The 18,434-nt window shown below is 44.9% G+C and overlaps 1 protein-coding gene across 1 annotated transcript in view; it reads left to right on the top strand.

Moving 5' to 3' along the window:
- LOC126529915 (uncharacterized) overlaps positions 1 to 18,434 on the top strand; it is a 934,270-nt gene that overhangs the window by 199,666 nt on the left and 716,170 nt on the right. Inside the window, exon 9 of the mRNA XM_050177364.3 lies at positions 5,217 to 5,270. Coding sequence (XP_050033321.1) covers positions 5,217 to 5,270 — 54 coding nt within the window. The remainder of the gene's footprint in view (positions 1 to 5,216; positions 5,271 to 18,434) is intronic.

The following is an 18,434-nucleotide window of genomic DNA, read 5'->3' as shown; positions in this document are numbered from 1 at the left end:
AGCCGCAGAAAGGCCGAAGCATGTCTCGATGGCCGGGGGTGTCGGGCAGATGAAGAGCACGGCCTGAACGAAAAACAGGAAAGGATTCGTGAGCGGCATTGTCGCTGTGCCCCTGCCGCGCCCACTTGAAGTTTATTTGAATATGCTTTATTGCTACTGCGGCTTCGCCACACACATAACCCACATACGCATTCCAAGAGCAGTCGCCTGACAGCAGCACACCCAAATATTTAGACGTTGATTTTTTTACCTTAAGTTTTATTCTTGACATGGTAACTTGAATAACATATTTGTTTCTTGTCAGTAAAACACACATGGACGCACTTATTTGTGTTCAGATTCATTTTCCACATGGAACACCAGTCACGAATACGTTCAAGATCGGACTGTAGTTCTAGGACATTCTGTTCTTTCTTAATTTTTCTATATATGATACAGCCATCTGCAAATAGGTGTATATTAGAGCTGCAGCCTACATGCATTTCATTATTATAAACAACAAATAAAAAGAGACCCAAGGGCAGACCCCTGCGAGACGCCTGACGTCGCCTCTAAGTAATCTGACTTGATACCGTTCAAGATAACACACTGACAGCGCTGTGACAAGTAGTTCTCAATCCATCAAAAAACACTTTAATCTATAATAATAAGTCGAAGTTTTTCAAGGAGCAGAGAATGGGAAACAGTGTCAAATGCCCTGCTGAAGTCCAAGAAAATGCAGTGGATTTGCCCTCCCAAATTAATTTCTGAGACTAGGTCGTTGTAGAACTAAAAAAAACTGTGCCGCACATTAAACACCTCGCGAAAACCGTGTTGAAGGTTGGTTAGCAAAGCGTTGCTCATTAGGTGTCCCATTGTAGGCTTGTATATTATGTGCTGTATAATCGTGCAGGAAATTGATGCAAGCGAAATAGGCCTATAATTAGTAACGTGCTTTCTTGAATCTTCTTTATGAATTGTGACTAGGGTTGCTACTTTCCACTCCTGTGGCAACTGACAGCGGACTCTGAGCCTTAGAAGGAAGTTTACAGAAGAATAAAAAATGGGTTGGAGGGTAATCGGAAGGCCTTACCAAAACTTGACTGGTAGCTAGCCATTTTTGCTGAAAAGTGCGCAATCGTTGAATTTTGGTGGTGCTAACATATTGGTCAGAAACTTGGAAGTTAAGAAAGAAGCTCGAGAGCAAGTTATAGGCCACACAAAGAGCGATGGAACGAAAAATGTTAGGCGTAACGTTAAGAGACAGGAAGACAGCGGTGTGGATCAGGGATCAGCGGTGTGCAGGCATTGTAATGAGTAAGGTAGATAACCGGTGGACCATTAGAGTTATAGATTGGGTGCCACGAGAAGGGAAGCGCAGTCGAGGACGGCAGAAAACTAGGTGGAGCGATGCAGTTAGAAAATTCGCAGGCACAAGCTTGAATCAACTGGCGCAAGACAGGGGTAATTGCAGATCGCCCGTAGAAGCCTTCGTCCTGTAGTGGATATAAGAAATACGCTGCCGTTGCCGCCTCTGACAATGACGATAAAACAATTAGGTTGTTAGCAACACTGAAAATTAGCCAAAATGTGTTGGTTATTACGTATCACTCATATTAAACCAATTTAGTCACCGTAAAATTTTAACTGCGAGTCGGCCGAGTTGGAACATATTCATATTTATACTTTCTGTGCGCAAACAAACAGGGACGAAGAATAGGGGCAACACAAGGACGAGCGCTTACACAAGGAAAGCGCTCCTCCTTGCGTTGCCCCTATTCTTCGTCCCTGTTTGTTTGCGCACAAAAAGTATAAATATAAAGCGTAAAATTTTCTTGCATCTAGCCTTCAACGGGCAGTGCTGCTCATTGGCTATAACCGAGCTTTAAAGTGCCGTAAACTACGTTTTTTGTTTCGAAGTCCGTCTAGAACTGCCACACTTGCACCCAGCGATTTATCTTAGCAGGTTTGAGACGCTTCTCCTTCCAAGGGGAATGCAGTAATGAACCAAAATCAACTATTTCTCATACATCAAGTCTGGTTAAGCGTTTGCTCGGCGCCGATGTGATAGACTTTTCTTTTTCAGCTTCTTGTAGGGACCCCTTATGTGAAACGTATTATTTATCATTATTTACGGTTCAAAATTGGGAACATCTATCTGAAAAGTAATCTGACTGAAATTCAGAACATAACCTTTATTCGTCAAGTCCACAGATATATCTATAGTAAGCAGTTCAAATTGGCTGGCGTCAGGAGACCTGGAGCCCGAATGTAGGACTCAACGCTCGTTAGACTGCTCAAGTTCACGGCCGCTTCTCCTCCATAAGCACCATTGAGAGCTTTATGAAAGACAGGCCAACTTTTTCGGGGACTTCCCTTAATCGGAGCTCGAGAGTTCTGTATTGGCGCTATAATCAGCCGCCCCATCATGGAGCATTGGTAACAGTAAGCTCCCAGCTGATGTCTTCCTTGCTCAATTATGCGTTTCTGCATCGCAAGGAAAAATATGATAAGCTTCACTGAAAATTCAGGACTTACTTTATATTAAAAAACACGTGCGCATAAAGTCGCGATATCGCATCCTGTTTGGCCAGTTTTTAACGGCACATGTTGACAGGCTGCTGAGAGCGAGGTTATGCCGGCCGGAAATATGAACGTCTGTTTATAATCATCTCGTAGTTTTTACCACTAATTATCGCGCATTTTATAGTAATTCTGGTCCTGTTCTTAATGTCAGCAGATATGTCGGCCCTTCTCATTTACGCACTAACTGCCTCGAGGAGAACACTCGAACACTTTGAGACAACCGCAGATACGGTTTTTCTGGTCCCCACAAAGACTGGCTGTTCGAATGCCTGCATGAGTGGGCTTAGCTTGCTCTTAAGTAGCGTTATATTGGCAGAAAAGGAACGAAGAAAAAGAGCAGAAAGTAGACGAGCAGTAGCGCAGTGAGAGTGCGACGGATTGCTCCTGCATTTAAACATTCCATGCGCTTCTAGAGCAGACTAGAGTCAAGGCGTATCATCTGACGAAATTTTTTAGCTTGCCGCGGTGATAATGACTTCAAATTAGCTTCTCAGCCGCTATTGCTGCCGCAAACGGAACGAAAACGACGGGAACAACCAGAATAAAATGGTGCGACGTGTTTACATACGGAATGGACAACTGGGCTAGCTGGTTTGTTAGTTGAGAAGTTGGTGTTCGCGTAACGTGACTTCTTTCGCACTCCGCTTTTCGCGCGGCAGTAGCTCTGGACTGCTCTCAGCGTCGCCAAACTGCCCCTCCCATTGGATCACGGCGCTAATGTCCCTGCTCGCCTATTGGAACGCCGGTGCTAACTGAAAGAGCGCTTTGCGGACTCACTTCAGTGCTCCTGTTGGCACTTTGGACGCGCCATTAGTGTGAACTACCCTCTCGAGTTCCATAAATAAGCAGAGGAAGTTGCAACTCTGTTGAGCATTAATCTTCAGCGAGGAGAGCACAGTCTCTCAATTTCGCTCAAGCTTTCTTTAGGTTTCGTTTGTTTGTTTCCCATCTGCAGCAATAAATATCACTCATTAATAATGAACCAACTAGGCCCGCAAAATAATAAGCCTAATAGAAGTGCATGACAATACGTCTGGCCAATCTTTCTCAGAGAATGATTCCAGCTTTTAAAATAGCTGACATTGGATATGTGCCTACGAAAACGCTTATGTCTATGTCCCAAACTCTTACACATGCTGGCCAGCGATGTCTCTCCCGAACTTTCCCAATTACGCGATCAACGGCAAGTTTGTGTACCTAGCTTGCCAAATGTATGCAACTTCAATCGCTCGCTTTATATTTGCATGCGTGAGAACTGCCTGCCCAACTGATGGTGTTTAATCACCCGCTTTTTCGTCCCCCACTCGACTTGCTTCCAATCGTTTTCCACTCAACAGTAATCAAGTCCACGCACTGCAACTTTGCGTATTTGATTGCAGCTCTAGGACGAAAGTGCACATATACATGCGACAGTTGAACGATCATAAAGTATAGAGGACGTAGAAAGCAAGTCCCGCGTGTGGCAACATCCCGGACCGCAATGCTCATGTGCAACACTACGAGTAACCGCACCAATTGGCACCGATAATCATAAGGCTGCATCAATGTACTAAGGAACCGTGCTGCCGCTTCCATGTCGAGTACCTACTTGGAGATCAGATCTTGGACTGCATTTTCTTCTACTCCAAGCAGTTGTATGGAAAAGTATTCAGTTTCCTCCCCGAGCCCTTCTCATTTTTGCGGTTTGCATAACAATTTTACCAAAGAATGTTGAAGCGCTGCGCCAAATGGGGACAACCAAACGGAAAAACACATGCTCACAGCGCCTAAGCTTTATGAAGTATTTCAGAACAGGGCTGCACGAACCTCATTCGAATTACGTGCGCTGAGTATAGTAAGCTCAACGTCGAGCCTGCACACTTCATGCAAGTGCAGGATCGACGTCGATAGCTGAGACTGTAAAACGCTGTTCGGCTCAAGCATGCTATACGTGATGAAACCCATTATTTATGTGCAACTCAGTTTACATTTTTCTGTCCGTGCCTTAGCTACTCGCTTTGCGTAGAACAGGCGCGTCCGTATGTGTCTGTTTGTTGGAACGTGTGGGTTTTGGCATAGTGATTTTATTTATTTCTAATTCACCGCTCACAACCGGCCGATCATGGTGACAACGTAGGTGGAGCACCATTTGGACAACTGACGAAGCACAAACAGAAAAAGCAATAAAATAGAATGGTTACCCTATACCATGAGTTACGCTGTTCCTTATGGGCCCTTTGCTCTGAGCTCCAGTGTTTCTGTAATAAGGATAGAATGAGGAAACATAACCTAACTACAATGCCTTCCTACCACAATTTTAGTGAATGCCAGTTGGGGCTTTAGTACGTCGCACTGTAGGAACTGACAAGCAAGCAGGTTGCGTACTTGTGATTACACTTCTATGGCTGGCTCTATGAGTACGAAAAGCCAACGCGACGTGTCGTAGCAAATTCCGGAACCTCTTATTTTTTTTTTATTTTACGATTGTTTTGCTCAACGCAGCAAATTGCTAGAGAACAGGGTTAAAAATACCTCTCCAGATTTGGTAACAAAGATTATCTCATAATATTCGTGCATATGACGTTCCCTTTCCTTAATGATTATCCATTCAGTTTGTTCGGCACATGCCTGAAGAGTTTTTAACCAGGTATTTTCACACTTTTTCCCATTAGGGCCCACAAGGTTTTCAAGGATTGCGTGGAGAACTAGGCGAAACAGGCCCACAGGTATGACACATCCTTGCATCACTGCCTTTCTTCTTTATCATTCGTTGAAAAACATTTTTTACCTTGTTGTATCCTATGGTTGGATGTTTCATTAATTCGTGCGATGGTTTGCATGCCGTAAATGATTGATAACTTGGGCTTGTTAGTACACGTTGTTGCTAAAAAGACGTTCAGCTCATGGGATAGCACGAAAGCAAAGAAAAGTGGGTGAACTAGCGCTTCGTTTTTCAATGGTACAATGCATCACTCTAACATGCAGCAACGCCAAATTGTCAAGCGCTGCAACGGCAATCTCTCAACGCTACCTATGTATCCTACTAGTTTTCCTGCTCTGTGCGTTAATACTGTGCCAAGATCTGTAGCAGCATATGATTTATAGATTGCTTAGCTCAAAATAGGACCGCCGTGCATGCAATATGAGTACAACATTTTATCAGCCAACTCCTAAGACCACCTTGCGCTGGCGGAGAGTCATTCTTGCTACCTTGTGATGCTCTCCGGCTGCCACAGCCAGAGAGTAGAACTGCAGCGCCAAATTCCGAAATGGGAAACACTTCCCGTAAAGTGCACAGGATATTTGGCTTAGATATTTACTTAGTAGAGTTCTTGTGGATTCTACACAAAAATCTAGATCCAGACCAAGTGCAGCGCCGTACAAAACAGCACAAGATAAGACATTTTTATCCCAACTACATTGTTCTTTGCCAAACATGCTACCAGCCCATGTTTAAGCGGGACACGTACATGGAGCAGATACATGTCACAAACGGTGGTCTACAAGAAATGTTTACTTGACATTCAGCTGACAGCTGGCTGAAATCGTGGTTTACAGAATTTTTACGTGGTGCCTGTTACACAAGCTTTAATAAGCTCGAATTATTTGTTTGTCATTCTCGTTTTTGTTCAAAATGCTTTCAATACAAATATTTTCTGTTGTAATTACAGCGAGAGCCCCTCAATATCTTCAAAGCTCGGCATCTATTGTCTGTCCTTTCCATTTGAGCCACAAAGTCTTCAGCATCAAGTTATCTTGAGGCAACTTTCTCATCTCTCTATGGGGCGACGAAAACGAAGGCTGGCGACGACCTCCAGACTACCACAGTAAATGAAACTCGTATACCTTGTGGCCAAGTGCTTCAAGCTGGACGCCGAAACTGCTGCGATGCCTCGCCAATTTAGCCTTTTTCTTTGTGTGCACAGAGTTTAGCATACTACGCAGCAGAGAGAAATAGAGAACAGCGACAGAGAAATTGAAAAAAAGGTGGACATATTGCATAAGTCTGCTGAACTAATTCTAAACCGACAAGTGTCTAGGTGGGAAAGGGGTTCAGTATATTGTCGAACATAATTTTTTGACGAAAACTAGTCTAGGAAATGACTAGATAGCTTTGGCAACAAAGGCAACATTTAACTCTTTCCAAAGCATCAAATACGAAGCATATTTTTTCTGTCCCTGCGCGTGGGCCCGGGCCGCCGTCCTTCGCTTCGAGTTCCTTCTCCCCGTTTGCGCTTTGTCTTTCTATCAACGCCCCTTCGCTGTAGACCTTGCGCGCTCGCCTCTTTTTCCGAAGGCAGCCCCCGTTTATTTTAACGCGACAGTGTTAAGGAACTCGTGTCGCAGAAAAGCTGGTGTCGTCGGCATTTGCAGTGAGTGAAAAATCCCGGTAGGCAATTCATAAATAAAAGACAACTCGCAAGATGGGCTGAATGGGAATCGAACCAGGGTTTCCGGAGTGTGAGACAGAGACGCTACCACTCAGCCACGAGTTCGGACAGTTAAAACGGGACAAAAGCGCCTCTAGTGAATGCGGTGTTGCCTTAGAAACACGCCGTAGAAAGTTATACTGCGGTGTATATCGGTACTTACGGGCATGTAAATTACAGAAGTCGGAGTTACAAGAGTAGCGAAGTACGTTTCCGCTACATTTCTTCTGCGCTCTGCGTACACGCAGAGCCATCTGGCGGCAAACAAAGAAGGCCCCCTCCTCGAATGTACTGCGCTGCCCCGACACGTGGCGCGCCACTCACCCCATGATCGCGTCCGCCTTCCTGGCGTGTCTCTGCCCGGCTGTCCGTGCCGATCACGACGTTTCGCTCGCGTAGATCGTTTTGAGTGGGCGGTGCGAACGGGGTGCGATAACTCTATCGGGTTCCACCCTTGAAGGAGAAGCTTGAGCCTCCTCCGATTTTTTTATTCGCTGCTCTTCATGCGAAAGCATAATATGTCCCATCATCATCATCATCATCATCATCATATTTTATGTCCACTGCAGGACGAAGGCCTCACCCTGCAATCTCCAATTATCACTGTCCTGCGCCAACCGATTCATACTAGCGCCCTCAAATTTCCTAATTTCGTCACACCACCCAGTCTTCTGCCGTTCACTACTGCGCTTCCGTTCTCTTGGCACAATTCTGTCGCCCTTATGGTCCAACGGTGATCTAGGCTACGCACTACATGACCTGCCAGCGCCATTTTTTTTCTTTTAGTGTCTAGTAGAATGTCGTCTTACCTGTTTGCTCTCTGATCCAAACCGCTCTCTTTCTGTCTCTTGAAGTTAGGCCTAGCATTCTTCGTTCCGTCACTCTTTGCGCGGTTCTTAACTTGTTCTGAAGCTTCCTCGTCAGTCTCCAAGTCTCTGCCTCATATGTCAGCACCGGTAAAATGCACTGATTGTATACATTCCTTTTCAATGATAGCGGTAAGCTCCCAGTCAGGAGCTCACAATCTCTGCCGTATGCGATCCAACCCATTTTATTCTTCTGTGCATTTTCTTCTAATGGTCAGGGTTCCCTGTGATTAGTTGATCTAGGTAAACGTACTCGTTCTCAGACTCTAGAGGCTGACTTGCGATCTTTAACTCATGTTTCCTTGCCGGATTATTTATCATCATCTTTGTCTTCTGCAAATTAATTTTCAGCCCCACTCTTACACTCTCCCTGTTAAGGCTCTCAATCATTTGTTGTAACTCGTCCTCAGTGTTGCTGAATAGAACAATGTCATCGGCAAACCGAAGGTGCTGAGGTATTCGCCGTCTATCCTTACTCCTAAACCTTGAAAGCATATTTAGCGCCAGCAAACAAGGACGGAAGGGAGACGACAACACAATGCGCTAACTTCAACAACTTGATTTTTAGGAAGTACACCTATATAAACCATGCACAGTGGCGCCACCTCATCCAAATCTTATCCATCCAAAAAAGCCGTCTCCTTATCTAACAGATCGATTGAAGGGGCACTAACACACGTGTCTCTATTCCGCCAGATAGCCTGCGCTTCAATGATCTCTCGCACGTCTTTATCTTTGTGCTTTGCAAGAACCCGACAGGATTCAAAGACCGGCGCACAGCCGCATTCCTGTCGGGTTCCTGTCGGGTTCTTGCAAAGCACAAAGATAAAGACGTGCGAGAGATCATTGAAGCGCAGGCTATCTGGCGGAATAGAGACACGTGTGTTAGTGCCCCTTCAATCGATCTGTTAGATAAGGAGACGGCTTTTGTGGATGGATAAGATTTGGATGAGGTGGCGCCACTGTGCATGGCTTATATAGGTGTACTTCCTAAAAATCAAGTTGTTGAAGTTAGCGCATTGTGTTGTCGTCTCCCTTCCGTCCTTGTTTGCTGGCGCTAAATATGCTTTCAATTTACCAACACGCCCAACAAATGGCAATCCTAAACCTTCCCAGTTTAATAGCTTGACTACTTCTTCCAAGCACGCAGTGAATAGCATTGAAGAGATTGTCTCCTTGTCTGACCCCTTTCTTTATCGGTATCTTCCTACTTTTCTTGCGTAGAATTAAGGTGGCTGCGGAATCTCTGTAGATATTTTCCAGGGTATTTACGTAAGCGGTCTGTACTCCATGGATTATGCATTGCCTCTATGACTGCTGGTATCTCTACTGAATCAAGTGCTTTTTCGTAATCCATGAAAGCAATATAGAGAGACTTATAGTCTGATTAGCTTACTCCCAGTATTATATAAAATATTTACCAAAATAATCTCCAATTGAATAAGGGCTACACTGGACTTTAGTCAACGAAGGGAACAGGCTAGCTTCAGGAAGGGATACTCTACAATGGATCGCATCCATGTCATCGATCAGGTTATCGAGAAATCCGCAGAGTACAATAATTTCTTCAGTTCTTTAACGTATTCCTTTGGTGTATTACTGTAATGTTTGCATTCTTCCAGTTTTCTGGGACCCCTGCAGTAGATAGACACTTCATATAGAAAGCCGCCAGTTTTCCTAGCACCATGTCTCCTCCATCTTTGAATAGATCGACTGTTACTCCATCCTCTTCTGCCGCTTTTCCCGTTTCATGCCTTGCAAGGCCCTTCTGACGTAATCTCTAACTATAGAGATTCCCGTATACTGTTAATTATTGTTTCGAATATAGTACTCCTGAGTCCTCTGGGCACTGTACAGGTCAGTATAGAATACTTCCGCTTGCTTTTATTATACCTTTGAGATTGCTGATGATATTACCCTGCTTAGCTTTCAGTCTATACATCTTGGTTTCTCCTATGCCAAGTTTCCTTGACATTGATTTATGGCTGCGCCTATTTCTTGCGGCTTCTTTAGTCTTTCGAACGTTATCTTTTGTACATCACTTATTTTCGCTTTGTTGATCAGTTCTGACAGTTCTCCGAATTTTATCTTATCTCTTGATTTGGACAGTTTCATTCTTTGTCGTTTTTTTATTAGGTACTTTGTTACATGCGACAGCTTGCCTACTGGTTGTCTAAATGCCTTGCCTCCCACTTCAATTGCTGCCTCTTAAGCCAGCCTCGTTACGAATTTATTCATTACGTCTATGTCATCATCATCATCATCATCATCTCTCTGTTCTAAGGCTGCATATTTGTCTCGTCGTATTCGAGTGCTGATTGCCGTGTTATAGTTTGTTAACGAAGCTTTCCCTCAAGTCGAAATATTTTAAGGCAGTTTTCCTAGCCTCTAAAGCCGCTCGAGTTCGCTCTTCTCCTCGAGCGGCCACTTTTCCTAGAAAGTATGCCTTCCAACTACTCCGCCCTTAAACTGGCTCTCTCAACTACTACACGCAGAGACAAAGCAACAGCGCGCGCATTAGATCCCATAGGTGAGATGAATATTTACAATTATTATTAGAGTTATAATTATATTCGAGTGCTGATTGCCGTGCTATCGTTTGCTAACGAAGCTTTCCCTCAAGTCTAAATATTTTAAGGCAGTTTGTCGTGTGCGTATCATGGCCACGCACGCTTATATCGCCTTCCGTTTCTCTACCACGGGATGCGCTTTAAAACCACGGCGCTGCAATTTTGCTTCAGAGACTTTCCTTCCCTCCCTTCTTCCCCGCCCTTAAACTGGCTCTCTTAACTACTACACACAGAACAAAGCAACAGCGCGCGCATTAGATCCCATAGATGAGATGAATATTTACAATTAGTATTAGGGTTATAATTATATTCGAGTGCTGATTGCTGTGCTATCGTTTGTTACCGAAGCTTTCCCTCAAGTCTAAATATTTTAAGGCAGATTGTCGTGTGCGTATCATGGCTACGCACGCTTATATCGCATTCCGTTTCTCTATCACGGGTGCGCTTTAAAACCACGGCGCTGCAGTCTTTGCTTTTCTTTTCTTTCTTCTTCTCCGCCCTTAAACTGGCTCTCTTAACTGTACTACACGCAGAGACAAAGAAACAGCGCGCGCATGCGATCCCATAGATGAGAGAAATATATATATATATATATATGTATATATATATATATATATATATATATATATATATATATATATATATATATATATATATATATATAGAAAACTATCAGTCATAGCTCTCGTAGTATAGCCCTCTGGGCCGTTTCCTTTTTTTTTTCGAAAGTAGTCCTATTAGGGTTATTATAATTACACGAAGGTATTTCGCCCTCATCAGCAGCAGTCCTTGGTATAGTTATTCTGGCGGCTAGCTTCCCACGCTGTGCGTGCCGCCATCGCACCTGGTGTGAGGCTCGGAGCAGGAGCTGTGGCGCTTGAAAGTAGACTGGGGCCTGACGAACCAACCGACTGAGCTATCTTTCCGGGCAACATCGAAGGGTCACGAGTTCAAATCACCTGTTATGTTCCTTTTCTTTTTCCGCCCCTTTTTCTTTCTTTTTTTTTCTTTCTTTTAATGTCTTTTCCTTTATTTTATCACTGTACGGGAACCCTCCTAAAAAAAAAAAAGAAAGATATATATCTTCAAATATGTATGGCCTCACACTCACATGTGCAGGTCATAAATACCAGGTTCTCTAGCCGAGTGCCATCCATGCGGTATAACCGAGCTCAGATTGGTCCACCTTGACTGACCAAGTAGGGCACCACTGTAGGTTAAATGAGGCGTACAACTCCTGCGGGACCCGCCGTGGTTGCTCAGTGGTTATGGTGTTAGACTGCTGAGCACGAGGTCGCGGGATCGGACCCCGACCACGGCGGCCGCATTTCGATGGGGGCGAAATGCGAAAACACGCGTGTACTTAGAATTAGGTGCACGTTAAAGAACCCCAGGTGGTCGAAATTTTGGGAGTCCTCCACTACGGCGTGCATAATCAGATAGTGGTTTTGTCACGTAAAACCCCATAAATTAATTTTTAATTTAACTCCTACGGGGACGGTAGAGTATCCGTCTCCAGTGCAAGAGGACCGTGATTCAAATCCCGGTGCCGCGCTATTCTCCACCGGGAAATACAAAAAAAAAAACCGTGTGTTGAGAAAATTGCACAAACAGGCCTGGAGTGCGGCCTGATCCCGGTGACCAGAACCGGTAACGCACTCTCTCACCAGAGCAGGATTGGCCACCCTGGTGCAGTACTTGGCCACAACCTCCTATATGAATACAACAATCGAACCCCGGCCCTCAGTCCCCAGCAGCCGCGAAGCAACTGACCACGGCGGCGGTCAGATCTGTGACGCTGCAGAGGGTGCTAAGAATACCTGGCTCCGGACAGGCCGCCATTGGAATCTGAACCTGGCAACGTTTAACGTTAGAACGCTATCTAGTGAGGCGAGTCTAGCAGTGTTATTGGAGGAATTAGAGGGTAGTAAATGGGATATAATAGTGCTCAGTGAGGTTAGGAGGACAAAAGAAGCATATACAGTGCTAAAAAGCGGGCATGTACTGTGTTACCGGGGCTTAGCGGAGAGACGAGAACTAGGAGTCGGATTCCTGATTAATAAGGAAATAGCTGGTAACATACAGGAATTCTATAGCATTAACGAGAGGGTGGCATGTCTTGTTGTGAAACTTAATAAGAGGTACAAAATGAAGGTTGTACAGGTCTACGCTCCTACATCTAGTCATGATGACCAGGAAGTCGAAAGCTTTTATGAAGACGTAGAATCGGCGATGGGTAAAGGCAAAACAAAATACACTATACTGATGGGCGACTTCAATGCCAGGGTAGGCAAGAAGCAGGCTGGAGACAAGTCAGTGGGGGAATATGGCATAGGCTCTAGGAATAGCAGACGAGAATTATTAGTAGAGTTTGCAGAACAGAATAATATGCGGATAATGAATACCTTTTTCCGGAAGCGGGTTAGCCGAAAGTGGACGTGGAGGAGCCCGAATGGTGAGACTAGAAATGAAATCGACTTCATACTCTGCGCGAACCCTGGCATCATTCAAGATGTAGACGTGCTCGGCAAGGTACGCTGCAGTGACCACAGGATGGTAAGAACTCGAATTAGCCTAGACTTGAGGAGGGAACGAAAGAAACTGGTACACAAGAAGCCAATCAATGAGTTAGCGGTAAGAGGGAAACTAGAGGAATTCCGGATCAAACTACAGAACAGGTATTCGGCTTTAACTCAGGAAGAGGACCTTAGTGTTGAAGCAATGAACGACAATCTCATGGGCATCATTAAGGAGTGCGCAATAGAAGTCGGTGGTAACGCCGTTAGACAGGAAACCATTAAGCTATCGCAGGAGACGAAAGATCTGATCAAGAAACGCCAATGTATGAAAGCCTCTAATCCTACAGCTAGAATAGAACTGGCAGAACTTTCTAAGTTAATCAACAAGCGTAAGACAGCGGACATCAGGAACTATAATATGGATAGAATTGAACAGGCTCTCAGGAACGGAGGAAGCCTAAAAACAGTGAAGAAGAAACTAGGAATAGGCAAGAATCAGATGTGTGCGTTAAGAGACAAAGCCGGCAATATCGTTACTAATATGGACGAGATAGTTCAAGTGGCTGAGGAGTTCTATAGAGATTTATACAGTACCAGTGGCACCCACGACGATAGTGGAAGAGAGAATAGCCTAGAGGAATTCGAAATCCCACAGGTAACGCCAGAAGAAGTAAAGAAAGCCTTAGGAGCTATGCAAAGGGGGAAGGCAGCTGGGGATGCCTCATAACCTCGAGCGTACCGGAATCTTGGAAGAACGGTAACATAATCCTAATCCACAAGAAAGGGGACGCCAAAGACTTGAAAAATTATAGACCGATCAGCTTACTGTCCGTTGCCTACAAAGTATTTACTTAGGTAATCGCAAATAGAATCAGGAACACCTTAGACTTCTGTCAACCAAAGGACCAGGCAGGATTCCGTAAAGGCTACTCAACAATAGACCATATTCACACTATCAATCAAGTGATAGAGAAATGTGCAGAATATAACCAACCCTTATATATAGCTTTCATTGATTACGAGAAAGCGTTTGATTCAGTCGAAACCTCAGCAGTCATGGAGGCATTACGGAATCAGGGTGTAGATGAGCCATATGTAAAAATACTGGAAGATATCTATAGCGGCTCCACAGCCACCGTAGTCCTCCACAAAGAAAGCAACAAAATCCCTATAAAGAAAGGCGTCAGACAGGGAGATACGATATTTCCAATGCTATTCACAGCATGTTTACAGGAGGTATTCAGAGGCCTGGAGTGGGAAGAATTGGGATAAAAGTTGATGGAGAATACCTTAGCAACTTGCGATTCGCTGATGATATTGCCTTGCTTAGTAACTCAGGAGACCAATTGCAATGCATGCTCACTGACCTGGAGAGGCAAAGCAGAAGGGTGGGTCTGAAAATTAATCTGCAGAAAACTAAAGTACTGTTTAACAGTCCCGGAAGAGAACAGCAGTTTACGACAGGTAGCGAAACACTGGAAGTGGTAAGGGAATACATCTACTTAGGGCAGGTAGTGACCACGGATCCGGATCATGAGACTGAAATAACCAGAAGAATAAGAATGGGTTGGGGTGCGTTTGGCAGGCATTCTCAAATCATGAACAGTAGGTTGCCACTATCCCTCGAAAGGAAAGTGTATAACAGCTGTGTGTTACCAGTACTCACATATGGGGCAGAAACCTGGAGGCTTACGAAAAGGGTTCTGCTGAAATTGAGAACGACGCAACGAGCTATGGAAAGAAGAATGATGGGTGTAACGTTAAGGGATAAGAAAAGAGCAGATTGGGTGAGGCAACAAACGCGGGTAAACGACATCTTAGTTGAAATCAAGAAAAAGAAATGTGCATGGGCCGGACATGTAATGAGGAGGGAAGATAACCGATGGTCACTAAGAGCTACGGACTGGATTCCAAGAGAAGGGAAGCGTAGCAGGGGGCGGCAGAAAGTTAGGTATCCAGATGACATTACGGCGTTTGCAGGGACAACATGGCCACAATTAGTACATGACCGGGGTAGTTGGAGAAGTATGGGAGAGGCCTTTGCCCTGCAGTGGGCGTAACTAGGCTGATGATGATGATGATGATGATGATGACCAGCCTAAATTCGTCTGCTTTTACCCTTACTGCCTCTAAGTCGACTTGTTTTGTCTTGAACAATTTTACTATTTCTCTGTTCAAATTGAGGTGAATCCCAGTCCTCACTAACCCATGATCACTGTGCTTTACCCTACCTATCACTTCCAGATCCTGCACCATGCTTGTGTCGGTAGAAAGTATGAAATCAATGTTATTTCTTGTTTCACCATTAGGGCAATTCCAGGTCCACTTTATGTTGCTGCGCTTCTTGAAAAAGGTGTTCATTATTCTTAGCTTATTCCTTGCTGCGAATTCTACGAGCATCTCTCCTCTAGCGTTCCTTGAATCGACTCCTTGATTGCCATTTGTCTGTTGACCCACCTGCTTTCCCCCCACTTTTGCATTGAAGTCACCCATTACTATTATGTACCGAGTTTGCACTTTTTTCATCGCTAATTCATCATCATCATCATCATCATAATGATTTTTTCATAAACAGCTAGGCTTGACGCAAACATGCATAAGCATCTGCATGAAACTGATCTACTTCATCATCGTCGTGACTGGATGTTGGAGCGTAGGCTTGTACTGCCTTTAATCTATACCTCTATACCTAAGCTTCGTTGTGACTACTTCTACCCTCTGCTTAATGCTGTAGAATTCGGCAATGTTGCCCGCTATGACCTTATGGATTAGGAATCATACCCCGTATTGCTTCTTATCAGGGAGACTTCTATAGCAGAGGACTTGGCCGTCATTTAGCAATGCGTAAGCCTCACCACGCACCCCAGCCCATTCTTATTCTTCTGATTATTTCCGTTTCATGATCCGGATCCGCCGTCACTACCTGCCCTAAGTGGATGTATTCCCTTACCACTTCCAGTGCCTCGCTACCTATTGTAAATTGCTGTTCTCTTCCGAGACTGTTAAACATTACTTTAGTTTTCTGCAGATAAATTTTTAGACCCACTCTTCTACTTTGCCTATCCAGGTCACTGAGCATGCATTGCAATTGGTCCCCTTAGTTACTAAGCAAGGCAATATCATCAGCGAATTGTAAGTTACTAAGGTATTCTCCATTAAGTTTTATCCCCAATTCTTCCCAATCCAGGTCTCTGAATACATCCTGTAAACACGCTGTGAATAGCATTGGAGAGATCGTATTTCCCTGCCTGACGCCTTTCTTTATTGGGATTTTGTTGCTTTCTTTATGGAGGACTACGGTGGCTGTGGAGCCGCTATAGATATCTTTCAGTATGCTTACATACGCCTCGTTTACACCCCAATTCTGCAAGGCCTCCATCACTGCTGAGGTTTCGACTGAATCAAAGGCTTTCTCGTAATCAATGAAAGCTATATATAAAGGTTGGTTATATTCCGCACATTTTTCTATCACCTGATTGATAGTGTGAATATGGTCTATTGTTGAGTAGACTTTAAGGAATCCTGCCTGGTCCTTTGGTTGACGGAAATCTAAGGTGTTCCTGATTCTATTTGCAATTACCTTAGTAAATACTTTGTAGGCAACGGACAGTAAACTGATCGGTCTATAATTTTTCAAGTTTTTGCGTCCCCTTTCTTATTGATTAGGATTATGTTAGCGTTTTTCCAAGATACCGGTACGCTCGAAGTCCCGAGGCATTGCGTATACAGGGTGGCCAGTTCCTTTAGAACAATCTGCCCACCATCCTTCAACAAATCTGCTGTTACATGATCCACCCCAGCTGCCTTCCCCCTTTGCATATCTCCCAAGACTTTCTTTACTTCTTCCGGCGTTACCTGTGGGATTTCGAATTCCTCTAGACTATTCTCTCTTCCATTATCATTGCGGGTGCCACTGGTACTGTATAAATCTCTATAGAACTCCTCAGCCACTTCAACTATCTCATCCATATTAGTAATGATATTGCCAGCTTCGTCTCTTAACGCATACATCTGATTCTTGCCAATTCCTAGTTCCTTCACTGCTTTTAGGCTTCCTCCGTACCTGAGAGCATGTTCAATACTGTCCATATTATACTTCCTTATGTCAGCTGTCTTACGCTTGTTAATTGACTTCGAAAGTTTTGCCAGTTCTATTCTAGCTGTAGGGTTAGAGGCTTTCATTCATTGGCGTTTCTTGGTCAGATTTTTCGTCTCCTGCGATAGCTTACTGGTATCCTGTCTAGCGGAGTTAACACCGACTTCTGATGCACACTCCTTAGTGATGCCCACAAGGTTGTCATTAGTGCTTCAACACTAATGTCCTAGCGCGAGGGCACCATGAGCAAAAGTTTCGTCGTGGTGTCGCTGGTGGTAAAAGCGCTTGTGAATTGCTTCGGATGCAGCGAGTCTACTACTGGTAATGGAGTTGGCAATGTTGTCGCGTGCATATAGTCGAAGTTGCAGGGAAGGAAGGAATGTGTCCAAAGGTAAGGTTGTTTCACGTCCGAACAACAGGTAAAAGGCAGAGTATCCAGGAGTGTTGTGGCCGGAGGAATTATATAGGAACGTCGCGTATGACAGTGCAAAGTCCTAATCACGGTGGTCCGCCAACACTGGATTGGAAAACATATCTGTTAAGGTTCGATTCAAGGACTCGGTGAACTCGTTCGTCTGGCAATGGTATGACGTCGTGACCGTGTGATGCGTGGAACAGCAGCGCAGGATCATGTCAACGTCTTTCCACAGGAAGGTACGGCTTCAGTCGGTCAGCAGTTGACGTGGGGCACCACGCCCTAAAATTACGTAACGGAGGAAGAAGTCTGTCGCGTCTGTAGCACAGCTGGCGCCCAGCGCTCGTGCCATTGCGTAGCGTGTCGCGTAATTGGTAGCGACGGCAACCCATTTGTTTCTTGATGCAGATGTAGGAAATGGTCCGACAAGGTCCAAACCGACACGGAAGAAGGGCTTAGGTGGGACGTCGATGGACTCAAGATAACCAAGGGGATGCGTAGACAGTTTCTTTCAACGTTCACTGAGCTGGCAGGCACTGTCATTAGGCCGCATTTAGCGGGCTAGAGCCGGCCACTAGAAACGCCGGCGCCAGGGGCCATGTGTGCGAGTGACACCACCGTAGCCAGCGGCCAGGGCGTCGCGCAGCTCACGAAGCACTGCGGAGCGCAGGTGTTCTTACTAAGAAAAAATTGGGATCGTCATGGTATGCGTCATGCGCCGATATCCTTCAAGGATATCGGAATCATCTCCCAGCACCGAGTTGGCAGAGGATTACAGGTGCTGGAATATTTCTCTGAAGTAGGCATCGTGGTGCTGTTCGTCGGCGGTGTCATACAAATGGGCCACGGATAAAAGAGGGAATGGGGTAAATCAGTGCGCGGAGATTCGCACTCGGCTACTGAATAGCGGGGCAAACAATCCGCGTCTTTGTGCATGCTCCCAGTATACCACCGTGTAAGTGTAATCTTGAGGCCGCAGTCCCCATCGAGCGAG

This window comes from Dermacentor andersoni, chromosome 5, assembly GCF_023375885.2.
Source record: "Dermacentor andersoni chromosome 5, qqDerAnde1_hic_scaffold, whole genome shotgun sequence".
Lineage (NCBI taxonomy): Eukaryota > Metazoa > Arthropoda > Arachnida > Ixodida > Ixodidae > Dermacentor > Dermacentor andersoni.
This window is presented reverse-complemented; position numbering and strand designations above follow the sequence as displayed.